The sequence below is a fragment of the Rhodotorula toruloides genome (assembly GCF_000320785.1).
Source record: "Rhodotorula toruloides NP11 unplaced genomic scaffold Scaffold23, whole genome shotgun sequence".
In the NCBI taxonomy this organism is placed as follows: Eukaryota; Fungi; Basidiomycota; class Microbotryomycetes; order Sporidiobolales; family Sporidiobolaceae; genus Rhodotorula; species Rhodotorula toruloides.
In genome coordinates, this window is record NW_015622983.1 from 115,406 (window position 1) to 134,807 (window position 19,402).

A 19,402-nucleotide genomic window follows, 5' to 3' on the forward strand; every position below is an offset into this window, starting at 1 on the left:
CGCGATGGAGGAGCGCCAGGGCGGGTCGATGAGGATCTGAGTCGAGGGAAAAGGAGGGCGTGAGTACTGGCCGCCCTTCAAGGAGCGAGGAGGAGGAGGAGGAGGAGCGACTTGAGTTCCCCCGGTCTAGCTTCCCCTCTCCTCTCGCTTGCGCTTGATCATTGCTTCGTGTCTGTTGCATCGGAGTGAGTTTGCCTCCGTCCATACTGAGCGGAGAGAGAGAAGAGAACGTATAAGTCTGCTCACCTTCGCAAGGCCTCGCCGCGACCTTGTTACGATCTCGATGGCGGCACCGTGCGCGTGGCGGTGTCTCTGCGCAGAAGCTGGGCGATCCCGTACGCCGACCCCGTTTGCTTGCTCGATCCTCGGCTGCCCCACTTGCCCGCCCTTGCTCTCCTCGTGCTCTCTCTCCTCGTTTCCCTCCCTCGTACACCTCGAAACGACGCACACGATGAAGTTCTCGACTGCTGCCATCATCGCCGCACTCTTCGCACTCGCATCGGCGCAGAACTCGACCGGCAGCGGAGGAAACTCGACCCAGTATGCCGCCGGTCTCTTGCAGGCCCTCCAGGCTGCCAAGTCTGTCCCGCTCCATCTCGTACGCCCGAGAGTGTCGCTGACGATGCATCGCACAGCTTGACGACCCTCGCGAGCCTCGCCCAGGCCAATGCGGCAACCCTCCTCCCTCTCCTCCAGAACGGTCCGTCCCCACTCGAACCCGCGTGACGCTCTAATTCGTCGCTGACCGTCTCGCTTGTTTTATACCAGGCAACCACACCGTATTCGCGCCCTCAAACGAAATAAGTCTACTTCCGCTGCACTCCGTCGAGACGAGGTCGTTGACCGACAACTTCGTTCGCGGATCCACGCGTTCGCCGCCCTCCCGCAGAACGTGACGAGCAACCAGGCCCTCGTCGCCAACACCCTCCTCTACCATGTCTACAGCGGAGACCTCATGAGCAACGGCTCGGGACACCAGATCCTCCGCTCGGCGCTCAACGACTCGATGTATGTCCAGCTGCGTAAGTTCGACCTCCCCTTCCGTCCTCGCTGTTTTCTGCCCGACTGAATCGACGGCCCGCAGCCGGTAACCAGTCGCAAGTCGGCGTCTTCATGACCAACGGAAACTCGTCGTCGAACGGCAACAACTCGTCGATGAGCATGATGCCTCAGCAAGTTACCTGGATCGGCGCGACGCAGAACGTCACCTCGACCATGGCTACTCAGTACCAGAACTTGTGCGTTGCCCGTTCAGTTCTGAGCTTGAGAAGGCCGACGGACTGACTTCGTTTCGCTGTGCAGGAACGTCTACGTCGTCCCCCAGGTTCTCTCGTGCGTCCTACCCAGCGTCTTCACGTTGCGAAGTACTGACAATGACCGCACAGGATCCCGATGAACCTCACCGCGACCGCCCAAGCCGCCGGCTTGACCAACCTCGTCGGCGCGCTCCAGCAATACGCTCCTCAGGCCGTCCCCGCCCTTGCGTCCGCGAGGGGAATCACCGTTTTCGCGCCTGTCGACAGTGCTTTCCAGGCAGCCATGTCGATGATTGGACAGCTTAACCAGACTCAGATTGCCGATGTCTTGCTCAAGTGCGTCGGTCGCTCGCCGTTCGACTTTCCCCTCTTCGACTTCGAGATGCTGACGAACGCTGCGTCACAGCCACGTCCTCAACGGCACCGTCGCCTACTCGACCCAACTCGGCTCGGCAGGCAACCTCACCACCGCCGGCGGCGCCCCAATCTCCTTCATGACCAACTCGACCGGTGCTTTCGTCAAGACGAGCAACGCGACGGCTCAGATCATTCGTGCCGACATTCCGATTAGCAACGGTGTCGTCCACTTGATTGGGTCGGTCCTCGCGAATGCCGAGTCGAACCCTCAAGCTGCTGCCTCTGCGTGCGTTCCCCTCCTTCTGTTCCCTCCTCCAGCCAAGCTGACGATTGGTGGTGACAGCGCCTCGTCCGCCTCCAAGGCCGGCGCCTCGCAAACCGGCATGCAGACCGGCGCAGTCACCGCAACCGGCTCGTCGCCCTCCGGCTCCTCGAAGCCCTCGAGCGGCGCAGGCTCGCTCGACATCACCAAGTCGCTCACGCTCGGTGGCGCGCTTGCGGCTGTCGGAGCGCTCGTCTTCGCTTGAAGAACCTAAACCCTCCGAGAATTCAAATTGATCCCCGCCACCCCGTTCGTGCCTATTCCACTACCGACAATCGTCAAAGGACAGTCGTCGTCCGCTTCTCTAGCCTCCCCTAAAGTCTGCTGAACCTGAAGTGTCTCCGTACCCCAAAAAAGCCATCTCGCTTGCTTTTCTCCCGTACATGCATTCGGATCCACTTAGTTCCTCTCCAGATTTTGCGAGAGGTACGGACGAACTTGCGTTAATCGATACCGCTCTACTCCTCCTCCCTCCTCTAAGCCTCGTCGCACGCGCCGCCGGGAAGCTACTGCGGCATCCCCCCCTTGGTATCCAACACCTCCTCCCTCTTCTTCTTCCCCGCCTCGATCGCCGCGTCCCAAAATGCGATCTCGAGCTCGGTGGCTTTCTCGAACACGCGGGCGAGGTCGGCGAGTCGCGAGGGGGAGATAGGCGACTCGTGGAGTGTTTGTTCGAGGACGTCTGCACACCCTCTTCCTGTCCGTCAGCTAGTGCTCCGGGAGAAGGGAAGCTTGGCGAGGAGAGGAGAGACGCACCAATACCGGTCTTCACCGCGCCCTGGTACCACTCTCCTCCGTACTCGGCGATCCACCCCCAGTACGGGTTCGCCGACTCGTCGCGGTTCACGCCGGTGGTGGCATTGACGAGTCGACGGCCCACTTCGCCGTACCTGCGCGCAGTCCTGGGCAATGAGCAGCAAATCTCACTCGAGAGTAAGGCGGAAGCCGATCAAGCGAGAGCAGACGCACCCGATCAAACAAGGCGCCGTGACGACCCTCGCATCGAGCAAGTCACCCTTTGACGAGACGTCGAGGACGTAGCGCGTGTAGGCAATGTTGGTCACGCTCTCCGGGATAGCCTGGAGCTGTGCGCGGGAGATGCCGTATTTCTCGCAGTACTGCGCCGTCCAACCGTGTCAGATGGGAGAGAGGAGAAGCAGGAGAGGGGAACGCGCACCTTGACGTGCATCTCGGTCTCGCGCACGACGTCGTTGACGATCTGGATCGAGCCGGCCATGAGGTGCATGTCCTCCGTCTTGTAAGCCGCAAGCGCGTTCGACCGACCGTATTGCTGTCGTCACATCGCCATCATACCGGATCAGTTTACCCATCCGAAGTGGATGAGCGTAGGCGAGCAACGAGATGGAACGAACCTTTAGGAAGTGGTAGTCTTGCTGGATGAAGTGCAAGAACGCCTCGAGCGGCATCGTACCGTCTGCGAGACCCTGCGGGAACGGGTGGTTGACGTAGCGGGACCAGGCGGAGGGGTTGTAGGCGATAAGATAGTCGGTGAAGGGGGTCGGGGAGTGCGGGTTCGGTCTGCGCGACAAGATGCGTCAGTAGAGAAGGGCAAGTGAAGAGAGGAGCGGACTCACAAGGGAAGGGTGCGAGACATGAGACCGTGGAAGTGGTTGACGGGGCCTGAACCGTTGCCAATCGAGTAGGAGGTTGCAATGGCGGAGGCGACAAAGTCTGCCGCACAGCGCACAGCTTCGGGCACTGCGAGAATGACCCACTCAGCACAGCTGTAGCCAAATGGACGAGAAACGAACGCACCTGTCTTGCCTCGCGCAAGTTCTGATGCCGCGGCCGCTGCCAGCGTGCAGCCCGTGCCGTGCGTGTTCTTGACGTCCAGGTACCGTCGCTCCCATGTCGTCGACTTCTTCGCCTTTGCGTCCCACAGCAAGTCGACGACGACCCTCTCCCCCGCCTCGCCTTTCTCGATCGGCATGTGCCCGCCCTTCAGATACACCCACCGCGCTCCCGTGTTCGCCAACTCCTTCGCACAACGCTCCATGTCCTCGACTGAGCTGATCGTGCCGGACTCCCAGCCGGCGAGGTATTCGGCTTCGGGAATGTTGGGCGTGAGGACCGTGGCCCAGGGAAGGAGGTCCTTCCGGAGCGAGTCGACTGCCGAGAGGGGGAGGAGCGAGTGACCGGACGTGCTGACGCATACAGGATCGACGACGAGCCTCAAGCTCTCCTTGTCCTGTCCGTACCGCTTCTCCAGCACGTCAACAATCGCCCGAATCGTCTCCTCGCCGTACAACATCCCGGTCTTGATCGCATCCGTGCCGATATCGTCCAAGACGGACTCGATCTGCTTGACGACAAAGCTTGGCGAGACGCCTTCGACTGCCTGGACGCCAAGGGTGTTCTGAGCGGTGAGGGCGGTGATGGCTGAGGTGCCGAAGCAGTGGAAGGCGGCAATGGTCTTGAGGTCGGCTTGGATACCAGCTCCTCCTCCGCTGTCTGTGCGTGCGAGATCAAGCGGATCAGACGCAGCAAGAGGCGAAAGGAGGGGTCCGAGGGAGACAGGAAGTGGGGTGAGCGGGCGATGCGACGGATCGGATCGCTGGAGCGGGCGCACCTGACCCGGCAATGGTCAAGACCCTCGGTACAGTCGTCTGCATGTCCTCAGCAGGCCCAGTAAAGCTGTGTTAAGGGTGGAAAGAGTAGTTGAACTTGGGCGAGGCGATGAGGATGGGCGAGCGCGAGTACGGCGTCGTTCGAGGCGAGAGCGGTACTGGCGAGATACTGAGATTCTAGCAAGTCAATCTAGCAGTCTAGCAGCGCCTTTAAGAGCAGTCGAGCGAGGTCAAGGGATGCCTCTTGGGCAAGCTCGAGGGGAAGAGGTCAACCCGACACCTCACGCGCAGTCGCTCGCTGAACACGCCTGCACAGCTGCAGAGCACTCCCCCTGGCTTGCTGAACCTTTCTGGACCGCCCAGCGCTTCTCCCGCTCGACGAGAGCTCTTCCTCACCTCGCTCGCTCGACGACCCTCATCGCAACTCGCCATGCCTCGCCCGCGCCAGCGCAAGAGCGCAAACTCGCGCAAGGAGGAGAAGAAGGTACGTGCAGGCCGCTACACCTGCTTTGAGCGAAGCGAGGAGTTGACAAGTGCATCTCGCTCGGAACAGCTGAAGAAAGAGCAGGAGGAGAGGGAGGCTGCGGCTCAGTTGGCGAGGGAGAAGCGGGAGAGGGAGCGCAAGACGCGCATGGATTGGGACGGCTTGCCCACGACGGGCGGCGACCCCTCGTCATCTCGCCCGGTCGACCCTGATGCGCTACCCGAACCCGACCCCGACACGAAGGCCTACTTCAAGCGCATCTCTGAGCAGATCGAAGAGATGTCGGCGAATGGGTTCGGCAAGCGCGAGACGCAGATCATCGTGAACGAGGACGGCGAGGAAGTCGAGGAGGAAATCGAGGACGAGCGACCTCTCTTGCTCCGTTCGGCGCTCGAGTCGCTCTCGGGACACGAAGTCGCTCTCGCAGGCGATCCCGAGACAAGCGTCGTGCTCGAACAGCTTCTTTACGCAATGGACGACTTTGCGAAGCGGGTCTTGCTCGACCGTTTCACCGGCATGTACGACAAGCTCGTCAAGCACAGGCACGCGAGTCACGTCCTGCAGACGCTGTTCGAGCTCGCAGGCGAGACTGTTGACCGCGAGGTGCGTAGCAGTCGCTTTCTTCACTTGTGTCCTCCCGACTGACCTCCTTGCGAACAGACTCGCGGCAACATCGCTACCGGCCCGTCTTCCGCCAGCGCCGACAGTCTTCCTACTATGTCCGCCCTCCTCGTCTCCTGCCTTACGGAGCTCCTCCCGAACCTCCCCTCCCTGATCTACGATCCCTTCGCCTCTCACTGCATCCGTATTCTGCTCCTCGTCTTCTCCGGCGTTCCTGCCTCCTCGACCGACCCCGCCGCACGGAGCAAGAAGAGTGCGCAGTTCCGCCGCGGACAGGGGAAGGCCACGCTGGGGAAGAACTGGCTGGCGGACGATGTCGCGTTCACGAAGGAGAAGGACGGCGGGAAGGGCAAGGGAAAGGGGAAGGGACGGGCGTCGGCGGCTGAGCAGCGCTTTGCGACGCCTTCGGAGTTCCGCCAGGCGTTGCAGGACATGTACGAGCGGCTTTATGCGCTCGACTCGGCTGGTGTCGACCCGACGACTGGACATGCGCTCCCAACTGCGTCGATTCCAGGCGACGGCGTTCGTCGCGCAGCGATGCACGAAGTTGCCGGACCCGTCATGCGCATCCTCGTCGAGCTCGAAGCGCTCGAGCCGAACGGCGGTTGGCAGGCAGGCGGATGGGCCGATCGCGTCTTGTGCGGCCTTGTGAGCGAAGTCGCCTCGGGCGAGGTCGGCACGGCCAATACAGCTGCGACGAGCGACTTGCGGGAAGAGTACCTCGCAGGCTTGCTGCGACACCCTGCCTCGTCGCCGACCTTCGAGATGCTCCTTACCCTCGCGCCCAAACCCGTCTTCGACGCCCTCTGGTCCACCTTCTTCGCCCAGAAGCTGCATCGACTCGCCGCGAACGCCGTTGCGAACTTTGTCGTCGCGGTTGGTGTCGCGCGGGTGGACGAGAAGCAGCTTGATGCGTTGGTCAAGGAGCTGAGGGCAATTGCGGAGGAGCGAAGGGGCGAGTGGATCGACAACTACCGAACGGGTGTGCTGAGGGCGTTGATGGAGAGTGCGAGCCGATTGGGCGCGAGCGAGGCAGAGGTGTCCGGGGTGCGCCTCTTCTACTCTTCTCACCGTGAGTTGGGCTTGCTAACCTCTGACGAACACAGCTCATGCTCGACACGTTCGGCCTGCGAACGGAGGAGGAGCGCAAGCTCGTCGTGCCTTGCGTGCTTACCCTCAACCGCCTGACGGTGCGTTCGTGCTCCCTCGCCCGCCCCTCTCCTCCGACTGACATTTCCTCCCATGTTTTGCAGCACTGGAAGAAACTCGCAAACGGCGCGACACCCGAACCTACGACGCAGGGATCCGTACTCCTGCAGACTTGGCTCAAGATGCACTCGCCGCACAACCAGGTGGTGCTCGACAGGTGCGTTCGACTGTTTCCCTTTCATTCGCGACCTTGCTCATGTCGATATCCTCGCGCAGCGTCACCGCCTTGCCCTTTGACTCGCTCCTCGCCATCTCCCGCTCCGCCACCTCTTCCCGCGTCCTCGATGTCCTCCTCACCTCCTCGACCGTTCCTCCCCGCGCTCTCCGCACCTTCATCCTTTCCCTCCTCGGCCACTTGCATACCCTCGCCGACGACCGCATCGGCTCGCGCGTCGCCGAACGCTGCTTCGCCTCGGCCGACGTCTACCTCAAGGACAAGATCGCGCAGAGTCTGTTTGACAAGCAGAACGATTTGCAGCGGAGCGCTTGGGCGCACTTCTTCGCTCGCAAGTTGGAGCTGCCGCTGTGGGGTCGGAAGCGGGAGGAGTGGAAGGCCAAGATGGCGCAGCGGACGAACGAGGAGAAGGCACGGTTGAGGGCTGAGGAGGAGGCAGCGAAGGCGTCTGTGCAGCCGCAGACGCAGGAGGAGCAGCCGGCGACGCAGAAGAAGAAGAAGCGCGAGCGGAAGGCGGACGAGGTCGACGAGATTTTTGCGTCGGCAGCGTCGGGCAAGAAGGCGAAGGCGAGCGGTGATGGCGAGCGCAAGGCGAAGAGAACGAAGACGGACAGGACAGAGCGGGACGTCGCCGGGCTCGAGGATGTCCTGTCGGCAATCAAGGCGAGCGTGTAGAGATTGCTTGCAAGCGGTCGTTCACCTCCATGCCACTCGTTCAGCCACATCTCTCGGTTCCGTTCTCCTCGAATAATCCGCGGGAGGAAGCAACGCACGCACTAGAAATGCATGTAAGAGTAAATGTCGGACAAGTACTGGTCGATGAACTCGGCGTCCTTGCTCAGCTTGTATCCTTGGCTGGAAAGGGGTGAACTCGGCGTCCTTGCTCAGCTTGTATCCTTGGCTCTTCATCGTCAGCCCGCGACGGCAGGTCACGTAGTCGAGCACGAGGGTTTGAAGGTGTGCCGGACGAGTTGGGCCTTTCACAAGCCAGAGGAGGAAGCGGTCCGTCAATGGAGCGCCGATGCTGAAGCCGAGTGAGACGAGATTGACTGCCGCGACGAGATACGACGTGAGGCGCGGCAGGGTGAAGGTGCCGTTGCAGAGGTAGAGACTGTCGAGGTCCCGAAACTCCGGTAGGATGTCGTCAAGAGAGCCGGGTGCGACGAAGTCGACGCTTTGCTCGAGTCGGAGCCTCTTGAGGGTCCTTGGCAGACCATGCACGACCGAAAGATACTGCGACCTGTCCATCAAGTCACGCGCTTCGAACGCGATCAGGGCTGGGAAGGCCTTGCAGAGCTCGTAGCCAGGCCACGGGTTGCGGCCGTCGCCGGAGAGCGCGAGTGTGTCCGCCTGCATAGTCGTTGCGGCTCGGGGCAGACGGATTGGTCCGACGGAGCTATGAAGGCGCACTTCCCGCAGCATCGACAGCCTCCTAGCCCATACACCCTCGTCGAGCACGCAGGTTTTGATCTCGTGCAGGTCGAGAACTTCGAGCTCCGGCAAGGCAGACGAGTCGAGGCGGGTGCTTGATAAGACCTGGCTGAGCTGCTTGTCCAGTTCGACCATTCGAAGCGACTTGAGTTTAATGAGACGGCTCAGCACCTTCGTGAAGGACTTGACGGTCACCGTACGCTGAGCATGTCCTGGCTCGATGTGCTCCTCAGGGTCGTTTTCTTCTTCGCAGCAGGAGAAGTCGAGATCGAGGGTTCGAACGAGTTGTGCGAGACGCTTGCTTTCATTGATCGTCGAGCAGAAGTCGGCCAAAAAGGAGTAGTTGACAAGTTTCACGTCTCGGTAGAAGCGCCGCTCGGCAAATTGGCGAAGGGCGCGGCAGACCGGCTCGGGATGTTCGTCGTCCTCGTAAGCGTACGCGAAGATCGTGTCGAGCAACTCGTACGGGAGCCTGAGAAGCGGGAAGGGGCGTTTGCGGTGCGCGGGGGATGAGGTCTGCGAGAGGGGAGGGCGAGATGAGCAGGGATTGCGGGACGGTGCGAGCTGCGTGCGTACCTCGAGAGACATTCCGGCGAGCAGAAGAAGGCAGTCAAGCAGGTCACGGAGCGGTAGCAAGCGGCAGCGAGCGAGCGGGAGGAGCGAGAGAGGCGAACTCGCAGGTTGGTCCTTGTCGACGCTCTCGCATCCCGCCAAGAGGCTTTCAAGAGCTACTGCTGCTTGAATAGCGCCTTCGCACACGCATGGCCGAAGGCGCAGCCTCCCTCGTAGCGTTCTCTCGAACTTGCGATTCTCATCGACGCTGGGCGAGGAGGAGGGCGATTGCGGTCAACGAAGCGTTGCCTGACGGGACTGTTTGCCGAACATTGCTTCTGACACCTTGAGGCCGGTTCGTCGCCCCGTCGACCAGACATGTCCCCGCGCCTCTCCCTGCCCACCCTGCTTCCTCGCTGCTGAGGCTGCTCCTCCTCCTCTCCTTCACGCATTCAGCCACTTGCCCATCCTCAGAATGCGTATCAACAGAGCTCTTTGCATCGCGGTCTCGCTGACGCAACGATGCGCCTCCGTTCCAGCTCACCTAGCGACTGTTCGTCGCGCATCGGCTGTATGCGCCGACTTCCCGCTTCCGCTTCCTCACGCTGCGTTGAAGCGAGCTCATCATGGCATGCAGAAGAACAAGCGAAAGCCGATGACTGCTGTTGCGAGGCGGACTACCACTACGAAGGATGGATCGGCGGTGTGGGGACGCCATGCTTCTCCCGCAACGACAGCACCGTCCCGCGCACGTACTCGAGCACCTCAGACAACGTCACATCCAACTCCCCAAGCATCGACAAGTCGCCCGTCTTGATGTACAGCTCGTTGACGACCGAGACAATCTCCCGCTGCCATGCTTCGTCAAAGTCCTCCGGAACGTCGAGAGCCGTTCCCTCCACGACGATACCGTTGCTGCGCGCCATTGCGGCAGCCACCTTGATGCCTTCAAGCGTGACGCCCGGTGGGAAGTACGGCTTCTGCCAGTCCCAATCGTACGGCTCCCAAAGTTCCGGCAGGAGCTTCAGCTGCTCGAGACTCGCTTGCTCGAGGAGCGGTATGCCCTTCCTGCCAATGACATGGTCGAGCTCGAGCGTTGCGATTTGCGGAAGGGTGGCGATCTCGGCGAGGACGTTGTCGGTGATGCCGCTCGCCTGTCCGAACCCGAGATGTCGCAGTTGCGGCGAAGAGTGGAGGTGACGCAGTATTGACTGAGGAGTGAAGGTGGCGTGTGCAAGGATGAGAGTCTGCAGATGAGGAAGATGGGCGAGAGAGGGTATAATGTCGATAACGTCGACTTCGGGCTCGTACACCGTTCGATCCAGGTAGAGGTGTTGGAGCGTGCAGGGTAAGGTACCGAGGAGTGGGAGTATTGAAGCATCCTCATCGAGGTCGTATACATCGAAGACGCGCAAGTTGGGGAAAAAGGCGCCGATGTCGTAAGACAGTGATTCGCTTCCGAATCCCGAGCCGTCCACCCTTAGGCTGGCGAGGGATGGGAAGGACAGCGTACATTCACCGATACGCGGCAATAGCGGGTACCGGTGCATCGGGTTGCTGAGACGGAGGTCGATGAGATAGGGGAAAGTCGCAAGACGAGCAAACAGGTCGATTTGGCCTTGTTTGCTACCAGATCGGGATTTCCAGTTGTTTGAGTTGAAAACGAGGAGTTGAGGGAAGGAAGTCGGAGTGCTGTCGAGGAGGAGTGGGTCGCCGAGCGCCGATGGACACCTGTCGAGGATGAGGGAGCGGAGGTTGACGAGCGACGACGCCGCAGCCGACACCAGCCCTGCCGGAACAGTCATTGGCCCGTTAGCGGCCTCCACGCTCCGCGGGACCGCGCGGTCGCCGTAGACGGCGTCGTAGTGCCGGTAGAGTTCGTTCGCCAAGCTGATTCGGAGATCCGTCACGAGGCTGGCGAGCTGTGGAGTCGCGAGGAGGACGGTGCAGAAGGATGCGAAAGCCGTCTGAGAGGAGAAGTGGATGCGGCCGTATAGGTGCTTGGTGACGAAGGGTTGCAATGCGCGACAGACGGTTCCGGCGGGAACAAGCCTTCGTTGCGCTTCGAGTTGAACGCCCACGAGGTCATCATCGAGGTCGTCGTTGTAGTCGCTGTACGCCAGCGTGAAAATGTAATCGAGCAGCTCGTGCGGGAGCCGGAGGAGGGGAGGTGTCGCGGCATTGCGGGCGGACTGTGGGGACGCGAGTTCAGCGTCGCACGGCTAGCTGCGGGTATGGCACCGTACGTACCAAGGTTGCAGTCATCTCGGCACGGCTCAGCGGATCCAGCGAGTGTTGGGAAGCTGCGACGAGTGAGCGGAAGGAGGCGAAGGAGCGCGTTCGCCGGCTGCCTCTCGTCCCCCTCCCTCACGTCGCAGTATGGGGTTTCAAACTTCCTCTGTCGTGATGCGAGCTAGCTACAACACGCTTTGCGAGCGCGACTCGCCTCGCCAGTCGAAGTCTCACGGATCCGCTTTTCTCATCAGTCCTGTGAACTTCACCCACGACGATTGCTGCACGGCTCGCGCAGAACCTGCGGGCTTCGAAGACACACGCTGAGGCGATCAACGCTCCCGCCAACCTTGCGCCTGCCGGTTGGGTTGCTCCTCGCCGTCTGAAGACTCGCTTGTTGCCCGTCGCGCTTTCAGCGGCTCGCCTGGCTCGCAGCGGCAGCTCGCATGGTCTCGGAGCGTGCTGCAAGTGCTGAAACCCGTAGAGATGACAAGAATTAGGAGAATACGAGCCCGGATAACCCTTCTTCGCCAGTCTATATGCACACTCTTCCGCCCGATGGCCCGCTCAAAGGTCCTCGACCATCTCTTCCTTCGCCTTGGCGTCGTTCTTAGGACCCTCCTCGGCGTCGACGAGGGCCTCCTTGCCCGAGACACCGATGTGGCCCTCCCAGCCCTGCGAACGGAGGTAGGCGACAAACTTGCGGTCCTCCTCGGCGAGGTCTCCGCCGAGACTGCGATGAGAAGGGAGTCAGCGCTGCTATGCGAGTAGACAGATGAAGAGGTGCGGAGGAGGAAGGGAGAGGTAGGCGGAGGAGTGCAAGCGGGAAGTGAAGAGTCGAGGGTTTCGCCGGGCGGCGGCGAGGTCGACGCAGATTGTAGGGTTCGAAGAGGCGAGCTAGAGGAGAAGACGCACTCGTTGCGGATGAAGAAGAAGGTGACGAGAACGCCGAGGATGCCGCAGATAGCGGCGACGATCTGCGAAAGGGCGACGATGCGAAGGTCAGCTGCCTCGCTTCGTCTGCGGTGCACGAGGGAGCCAAAGGAGCACGTACAAAGGTCCAGCGCGGGCCGAGGTTGTTGCGGATCGGGGTGAAGCTTTGAGTGCCTGCGACGACGAAGGTCATCAGCCTCGCTGCGCTAAGTGCTATTTTTTTCCGTTTGCCTCGCCTACGACAGCTCCAACTTTGCCTTCATTTTTAACGTTCAGAGGTTGCGGGAGAAGCCGGAGACGTCGAGAGAACAAGGCGGAAGCGAGAAAAGGCGAGGAGGAGGCGAACAGCGACAAGGAAGATCAGCGCTTCGTTCGATTCGGCTTCCGGCGTCCTCAACTACTCCATTGAGTGTGGAACTAGACGTACCAATAGCCGCGCTGAAGCCGTAAAGCGTTCCGCGAACGGGAGAGGCGAAGCTCTCCGCCGAGACGCTGTCGAAAAGCTCCAGAGGTCAGTCAGACGTCTAGTGACGCTCCAGGAGAGCATACGCACAGTCCCAGGCAGTCGCCCGGTCCCAAGTTTCCTGACGATTGCATGAGCCCGTCTGCGCGGAGACGACAGCAGAGGCTCAGGAGATGGTCACGGACGGTCTGCGAGGGAGAAGGGCTCACAGAGGATGACGAAGGCGGGAACGACGTGGATCACTGTGATAGCGTTCATTCGCGTCGTGATAGGCGCGGGCAAGGGAGCGTGCGAAGATGGGAGGACGAGGAGAAAAGGGACAAGGAGGTCGAAAGGGTCAGCTCGACTTCAGCTTGAGGGGAGGTGAGGATGCACGTACGTTTGTTGTAGGCACAGCCGACGATCAAGCCGATGAGGAGGTAGCCAGAGAATCCGAGCATCACTGCGAGAAGGGAGAGTCAGCGCAAGCTGAGAAGGTCGTCCTCAGTTCTCGCCGACTCACTCGTGTTCCTGCGCCCGATCCTGTTGACAAGCCATGCGCCGACAAAGACGCCGGGAAGGGCGATCGTGCCGAGGAGGAGCTGCCATTCTGCGGTGTGGCGGAAGAGCGACTTGCCCTTGGCGTGGACGATGGAGGAAATGATGGTGCCGGAGAAGACGCCATTGGGGAACGTGACGAAGTCTAGCGGCAGAGATCTTTCATGAGCATCGAAACCGTCAAAAACAAAGGCAACGCACCGTAGAGGAACCAGGCGACGCAAGTACCGATCAGACTCCTCCAGTAGTACTTGAGCGTGAGCAAGAGCGGGACGCCCTGCTGAATCGCGTTCTTGCGGTAAAGCTGCGAGTTGAGCATGCGCATGCGGAAGATGAAGACGGCGAGAGGCGGGACCATCGAGATTCCGAAGACTGTGCGCCAGACGGTGTTGAGGTTCGCGTTGAGGCCGCCGGCTGCTTCGAAGACGATGAGGTAGAGAATGCAGGCGAAGATGGTGCCGCACGAGAGGACGAGGTTCTGCGGGAAGCGCGGTTTAGAGGGGATCTCTCGAGGAGAGAAGAGGCGACGCCTTGAGGAAAGATCTCTCGAGGAAGAAGAGAGACTCACGGTGACGAAGATGAAGACAGGTCCGCGAGACTTAACCATCTTCTCGTTGGCCGCCTCAGCAGCACTCGCAGACGACGAAGGGTACTCGCCGCCAACGCCGATGCCCTGCAGTCGCGAAGGTCAGCTTCGACGTCTCTCGTTCGGCGGAGTGTGGACGCACGGTAAGACCACGACCGATCGTAAAGCACCAGAAGAAGCCACCGAGAGCGCCGTGGGCTCCGTGCGAAGCGGTTACGATGATGATGCCGGCGACGATGCAGAAAGTCGAAATGACGATGCCATGCTTGCGCCCGAGGAGGTCGCAGACGATGCCGATGGAGACTTGGCCGAGGATGGTACCGACAGTGAGCGAGTTGGAGAGGCGGGTCGAGATCGAAGACGAGTAGGCCTTGCCGTAGATTTGCGCGAACAGGACGTTCGTCAACTGCGAGGGTGGGAAAGGTGGATCAGTATGGGCTCTACAGCGAGACGCCGCGAGTATTAAGCCGGAGCACGACGTTGTGGTGGGAGAAGGAAGCTGAATGGAAGCAAGAAGAGCGGAAGAAGCCGTACAGTCTGCGGAGGAGGAGAAGGGTCAGCCGCGATGGCCAGTATCGACAAAGACGAGTTTCAGCGTGTCGCACCATGATATTGTTTTGTAGTCCATCGCTGACGAGCGCAAAACCAGCGCAGGCGATGGTGAAGGCGCTCGAAAGGCGTTCCTTGCGGCGGAGGCGAGCGAGCTCCTTGTCCTCGACGACAGGAGCGGTCTGCGACTGGACAACAGGCGCGGAATGCTTGTCTGACTCGTAGGATGACGACGAGTGAAGAGCGTCGGTCATGGCGGGCGTGAGACGAGAGGGTGAGGGAAAGAACGAAGAGCAGAGGAAAGCTGGGTGGCCGCGAGGTTGTTCGCCCGTGGAAGCTTCGATCGATTTGCCGGGCGCAGCAGTCGTGTGCAGCGAACCGGGAACAGAAGAAGAAAGAGGGCGAGCGCGAGCAGCACGTTCGAGCGGAAGAAGGGGGAGAAGGGAGGGAAGGGCGGGCGGACGCGAGGGGCACCCGGTGCATTGTCCGGGCGGTCTGCTGATGATTGGCCATCCCCGGCCGATGCAATTGGAGCTGCGTTGCAAGCGCGGTCGCTGTTTTTAGTGCGAAAGAAAAGTGAAGGGCGGCGTGCGGCGACTTCCCTCGCACGTTGAGGACCAGCTCGTGGGGCGCCGGACTCGTCGCAACGTGCCAAGCAGCTCCCTCGCTTGTGTCCGCGCCTCTTCGTAGCCCTCACGAAGGGCGCGCGGTCGAAGCCGGTGAGGAGCACGGGTCCACCAGAGCCGTCGGCTGGCTGCGTCCCGCTCAAAGCACACGGTTCGCGCACACAATGGACCAGAACGACCTCGAGAGCCTGCTCGCGACGCTCAGGCAGGCGCAGGACAGCCATCCCGGCACACCCGCACACCCCGCTCAGCCCGCCCAGCTTCATCACTCCAGCGAGGGAGCACCATCCCAACACGAGCTCAACTCGCTCTTGACGACGCTCAGTGCACTGCCAGATGCCGGGACACACTCACACTCGCAGTCGCCTGCACCACCGGCACCCGCGCACCCGCTCAACTCGCGGACAAAGGACCTCTCGCAACTCACTTTCCAAGAGGCCGTCCCGCGCGTCAACGCCCTCGCAATGGACCCGCACTTCTTGGAGCAGGTCGAGCAGCTGTGGGACGAGCAGAGGACGTTCGAGCTGCGCTTGAAGGACGAGCGGAACCGGTACGAGCGCGAGTTGAGGCAGTCGGGAGTGAGGTGCGCGCATCTCATCGGTTGCTTAGGCCTCTCCTCGTTGTACGCTGACAGTCTTCTGTCGTTATTAGCCCGGTCATCAAGTCGCAGCGGCTGCGCGAGTGGGACCGCCGTCTGCTTGTGAGGTGGGCGCAACTCCAGGGCGAACAGCAGGAGAAGCTGCGCGCGGTGCGTTCTTCTGGCTCAATTCGCATGTTCGCAAGCTCACGAGCTGACTGTCAATATCTCACGCAGCTTGGCGTCCCGACGTTCCAGCAGACGACCGACCCGACCCTCCTGAAGCGACAAGAACGGGTTATTGATGTCCTCGTCGGCTTCCTCGAGGACCGAGCCGAGGATGGCCAGTAGCTCACCGACTGTGGCTTGCTCGACAAGCGCTCTGGTGGTCGGGCCGCTACCTCGACTTCGTCTGTTCCTCCGCCTCCGACTTCCTCCTCTTCGCCCTCCTGCTCCTCCCTCCTCGACTCCTCACTTTGCCCTTCAACTCGTCCGTCTAGTCTAAATTGTTGTCGTACTATCCTGCTCTCACGCAACCTACTTCCTCTCAACGCATCCCTCGACTCGAGTCGCCTCTCACGCAATTCTCCTTCCTCTGCCCCATATCCAACGTTCCGCTGACTCTCGCTCGAGCTGTCAGCAGCTACCCACGGGAACCACTCGGCGCCCTCTCTCATCGTGCTGTTCTGCGGCCGGCGGACTCGACAAGTCGGGCTCTCTCGCTCACATCGTCTGCGCAGGCTCGAAAAACTCGTCGGCGGTGGCTTCAACGGCCTCGCAAACGCTTTGTGCTTCGTGTCCCGCCTGCTAGCTCTTGCTGGCTGTGCGGACACCTCAAACTTGTGTCCGACGCCGCTCCTTCGCCCGCTCGCTTGCCCTTCTCGTCCTGAGCCTTCCTCTCTTCCCGCCTGCTCGCCCTTCACTCTTCCGCCCTTGATCTCACGCGACTACGTAGCGTGTGTAAGTGGGAAACAAACGCTCACTTGGCTTTCGCCCGCCAGCTTGGTCTCTTTCTCGCTCGTCCCGCTCATTCCTAAGGAGGGTCAGTCGCGCTCTACTTGACAGACTATAGACGACGCTTTGAGCCGTTCTCGCCATCTTGAAAGTCCAGCAAGACTTGACATCTCCCGTGCACGACCCCCTCCTCGCCCCTGTCCTCTTTCTCCCTCCTCGACGACTCCCTCGCCGGGCCAGGACACGCCCAGCGATGGCAGGCGGACGCGCATCCACGCGCACGAGCTACAAGGAGGCCGACAGCGACGACGACTGGCTTGCGGGCGATGAGGAAGGCGCGACGAAGGTGTTCGATGACTTGCCGCTTGTCAAAGGGGTGAAGGGCAAGGCGGGCGGAGCGAAGGGCACGCAACGCGTTGGCGATACGTACGGTGCTGGTGAGTGCGCGCAAGTGTGGTCCAGTGTGAGGGTTGAGGGTGCTGACCTCGTCCTGGTTGACTTTGCCCGCAGGACCGCGCAAGAAGGCGAGGAAGTCGAAGAGCAAGGGCAAGGAGAAGGTGAAGGAGGACGAGGACGAGCTGCAAGAGACGGAGAAGCAGCCTGAACCGCTCTTCAGCCTCGACTTGCTCCTCAAGCTCCCGAACGATCTCTTCCTCGAGGCAGGTTCCGCTCTCCCGACTGTCGCTGCTCTGCTGACTGGGCTTCCACGATAGACCTGCGGTCACATCGACACTCTCGGCCTCCTTCACCTGTCGAGGAAGTGCAAGACGATGCGGAAGATGGTCTTCTCGCCGACGATGACGGGCGCTTGGTCGGTCTCTCGCCGCCGCGACGAGATCCCTCTTCCCGACGGCATTTCGGAGCTCGAGCTCGTCGCTTTGATGCACGGGGAAGGTTGCCAGGTACGCTTAAGCCCCTTCTCGCACCACGCAAGCCCCGCTGATCTTCCCTCGAGCAGTTCTGCGGCAGCTCCGAACGCTTCCACAGGGACTTTTTCTTCCGTATGCGCTCGTGCAGTCGCTGCCGCAAGCAGTAGTGCGTAATCCGCTATCGCTCATGCAAGCGCGGCTGACAATTTCTTCTTCTCAGCGTCATCCTCGACAACAGGCTGCGCAACGCCTGGCCTGACCTCCACCCGAAAGCCAAGCGATGCGTCTCGTACAGCGACTGTGCGTGATGACTGTCCAACGACGGACACGTTGGTTGACCATTCGCTCGCAGTTGATCTGCACCGCTATCGGCCGCACAAACGCGAAGAGCGTGAGCCGCGAGGTTTGTCGATTCCCCTCGCTGTCACGCTCACGATCCCTTCCACAGCTGCCTACCTCATCGAGGATCTGGACGAGGTCAACCGCGAATTGCTCGAGCTGCAAGATGAGGACGACTTGGCCCCGTTCGCGGCCGCCGCGGTCGCAGCTTCGACCAATAGCTACTGTCGCCCTTCGCCGCCCCTTATGAGTCAGCCGAAGCCAAAGAGCCTCGTCGACGACTTTGTTGCGCTCAAACAGGCTGAGGTCGCGGTCAGGCAGAAGGTTCGTGCCTCCTACCAAGCCTCGTCATCCGGTGCTGACTGACCGACTGGCACGCAGGAGTCGCACGCGCTTCAGAAGGGTATCGACACGAAGAGGCAGCGCGACAGCGAGGAGTGGAGAGCAAAGAGGGATGGGCAACGGGAGGCTCGGAAGAAGTTGGCGGCAGAGTGAGTCGTCATTGCTGTCCCTCGCTGGCGCGGTCTCAAATGAGGATTTCCACCTACAGATGCAGCCCGGTACTCGTCGAGAAGTATGGATGGACGGAAGAGCAGGTGGCATTCTATGTTCGCCAGGCCGACCTCTTCGGGACGAGCGACAAGATGCCGAAGACCTCGCCCGAGATCAATCGAGAGGGTGCGTCCCGTGCATACACATGCCCTTGTCGCGCTCTGATCTCTCATTACGCAGGCTGGGATGCCTATCGGGTCGAGGTTCAGGCTTCCCTCGAACGTTTCGCCAAAGCCACGGCTGAGCACCGCAACTACGACGCGCTAAAGCCGATCTACGAGCAATACTGCAGAAGCGCAGGCGCTTTCGCTCAGCGTCTCCCGAACATGGGCGACTTGACGGAGCTGCCGGTCTTCAAGGATTGGCTAAAGCACGACTGCCCTCCTTTCGACGAAGCGCTCTGGGAGAGTCGTCTTCCGCCGATCGAACAGACGCTTCAGAAGTACGCCGAAGAGCTCCGCATGACCGCCATCAAGACAATACTGCACGCAACGACCGGCGTCTCGACCCTCAAGCTCTCGAAGGACCCCGCCGACTATCCCGAGAACAAGTACGACGAAGCCTTCTTCGCTCGCCCGACGTCACTGTACTTCGGTACAATCAGGGAGTCCGACGGTGTCTGGGGCTACACCTACCGTTCCGCTTCTTTCGCCTTTCCGGAATGCCTAGAGCACTTCCACTGGATCGACTGGAGGCCGAAGCAAACGCAGCTGCGCAAGCAGACGAACCAGCGCCACGTCTTCTTCGTCCGCCTGATCCTTCGCGCAGCCGAGCTCGACGACGACACCTGCACGTCAAGCGACCTTGACGACTTCGGCGAGCGCTTCACCTGGCAGGACAACGCCCCGAAGTCGGCGCATGGGCGCTTGTTCGGCTGGAACAACCTTGTGAGTGACAGCGTTGCTCACGGCACCGCGAAGAGGCGCTAGCTGACGCATTTGCTCGCCCAGCTCTCTAGGCTCGACAGCAGCGGTCCGACGCTCAGGGAGCTCGAAGCGGGTGACGTCCCGAATATCAAGCTCTTGCCGCTCGACGATCCTCGCGTCAAGGCTGCCAAGCGCGCATCCGGCGGCGCCGTCGACTCGAGCGACGAGGAGGACGAGTAATGAGGGGCGGAGACGCATCGCTTGCTGGGAGGGTTCGACGCTTGTACGGGGGAGGGCGGCGCCGCTTGATTCGCTTGCATTGCT

At 61.1% G+C, this 19,402-nt stretch overlaps 8 protein-coding genes across 8 annotated transcripts; 4 read left to right on the forward strand and 4 right to left on the reverse strand.

Annotated features, from left to right (window-relative positions):
* Positions 1-451: 451 nt before the first annotated feature.
* Positions 452-2,140, forward strand: RHTO_03809 (beta-Ig-H3/Fasciclin; the record flags this gene model as incomplete). The annotated part of the gene is made up of 9 exons (XM_016417478.1): positions 452-579; positions 636-700; positions 769-800; positions 869-1,022; positions 1,085-1,238; positions 1,303-1,332; positions 1,386-1,592; positions 1,663-1,899; positions 1,957-2,140. 9 exons carry the CDS (start codon positions 452-454, stop codon positions 2,138-2,140), a joined length of 1,191 nt encoding a protein of 396 aa, XP_016271130.1.
* A 301-nt stretch (positions 2,141-2,441) lies between these two features.
* RHTO_03810 (hydroxymethylpyrimidine/phosphomethylpyrimidine kinase) lies at positions 2,442-4,568 on the reverse strand (the record flags this gene model as incomplete). The annotated part of the gene is made up of 8 exons (XM_016417479.1): positions 2,442-2,632; positions 2,692-2,825; positions 2,905-3,053; positions 3,113-3,226; positions 3,309-3,474; positions 3,531-3,654; positions 3,712-4,407; positions 4,526-4,568. 8 exons carry the CDS (start codon positions 4,566-4,568, stop codon positions 2,442-2,444), a joined length of 1,617 nt encoding a protein of 538 aa, XP_016271131.1.
* A 385-nt stretch (positions 4,569-4,953) lies between these two features.
* On the forward strand, positions 4,954-7,687 carry RHTO_03811 (rRNA processing protein Nop9; the record flags this gene model as incomplete). Its single annotated transcript, XM_016417480.1, has 6 exons — positions 4,954-5,007; positions 5,077-5,610; positions 5,668-6,675; positions 6,735-6,818; positions 6,882-6,994; positions 7,054-7,687. 6 exons carry the CDS (start codon positions 4,954-4,956, stop codon positions 7,685-7,687), a joined length of 2,427 nt encoding a protein of 808 aa, XP_016271132.1.
* A 101-nt stretch (positions 7,688-7,788) lies between these two features.
* RHTO_03812 (uncharacterized protein) lies at positions 7,789-9,031 on the reverse strand (the record flags this gene model as incomplete). Its single annotated transcript, XM_016417481.1, has 3 exons — positions 7,789-7,862; positions 7,936-8,959; positions 9,020-9,031. 3 exons carry the CDS (start codon positions 9,029-9,031, stop codon positions 7,789-7,791), a joined length of 1,110 nt encoding a protein of 369 aa, XP_016271133.1.
* Positions 9,032-9,678: 647 nt separating this feature from the next.
* Positions 9,679-11,260, reverse strand: RHTO_03813 (uncharacterized protein; the record flags this gene model as incomplete). The annotated part of the gene is made up of 2 exons (XM_016417482.1): positions 9,679-11,187; positions 11,246-11,260. The coding sequence occupies 2 exons, from the start codon at positions 11,258-11,260 to the stop codon at positions 9,679-9,681; spliced, it is 1,524 nt and encodes a 507-aa protein (XP_016271134.1).
* Positions 11,261-11,794: 534 nt separating this feature from the next.
* Positions 11,795-14,549, reverse strand: RHTO_03814 (MFS transporter, glycerophosphoinositol and glycerophosphocholine uptake; the record flags this gene model as incomplete). The annotated part of the gene is made up of 13 exons (XM_016417483.1): positions 11,795-11,960; positions 12,143-12,204; positions 12,282-12,334; positions 12,397-12,417; positions 12,588-12,652; positions 12,714-12,765; positions 12,833-12,865; positions 13,003-13,065; positions 13,126-13,305; positions 13,362-13,638; positions 13,729-13,833; positions 13,889-14,152; positions 14,352-14,549. 13 exons carry the CDS (start codon positions 14,547-14,549, stop codon positions 11,795-11,797), a joined length of 1,539 nt encoding a protein of 512 aa, XP_016271135.1.
* Positions 14,550-15,085: 536 nt separating this feature from the next.
* Positions 15,086-15,849, forward strand: RHTO_03815 (uncharacterized protein; the record flags this gene model as incomplete). Its single annotated transcript, XM_016417484.1, has 3 exons — positions 15,086-15,504; positions 15,573-15,669; positions 15,736-15,849. The coding sequence occupies 3 exons, from the start codon at positions 15,086-15,088 to the stop codon at positions 15,847-15,849; spliced, it is 630 nt and encodes a 209-aa protein (XP_016271136.1).
* Positions 15,850-16,705: 856 nt separating this feature from the next.
* Positions 16,706-19,318, forward strand: RHTO_03816 (uncharacterized protein; the record flags this gene model as incomplete). Its single annotated transcript, XM_016417485.1, has 11 exons — positions 16,706-16,889; positions 16,963-17,132; positions 17,166-17,354; positions 17,411-17,487; positions 17,542-17,621; positions 17,674-17,712; positions 17,770-17,984; positions 18,042-18,151; positions 18,211-18,338; positions 18,393-19,099; positions 19,163-19,318. 11 exons carry the CDS (start codon positions 16,706-16,708, stop codon positions 19,316-19,318), a joined length of 2,055 nt encoding a protein of 684 aa, XP_016271137.1.
* Positions 19,319-19,402: the final 84 nt, after the last annotated feature.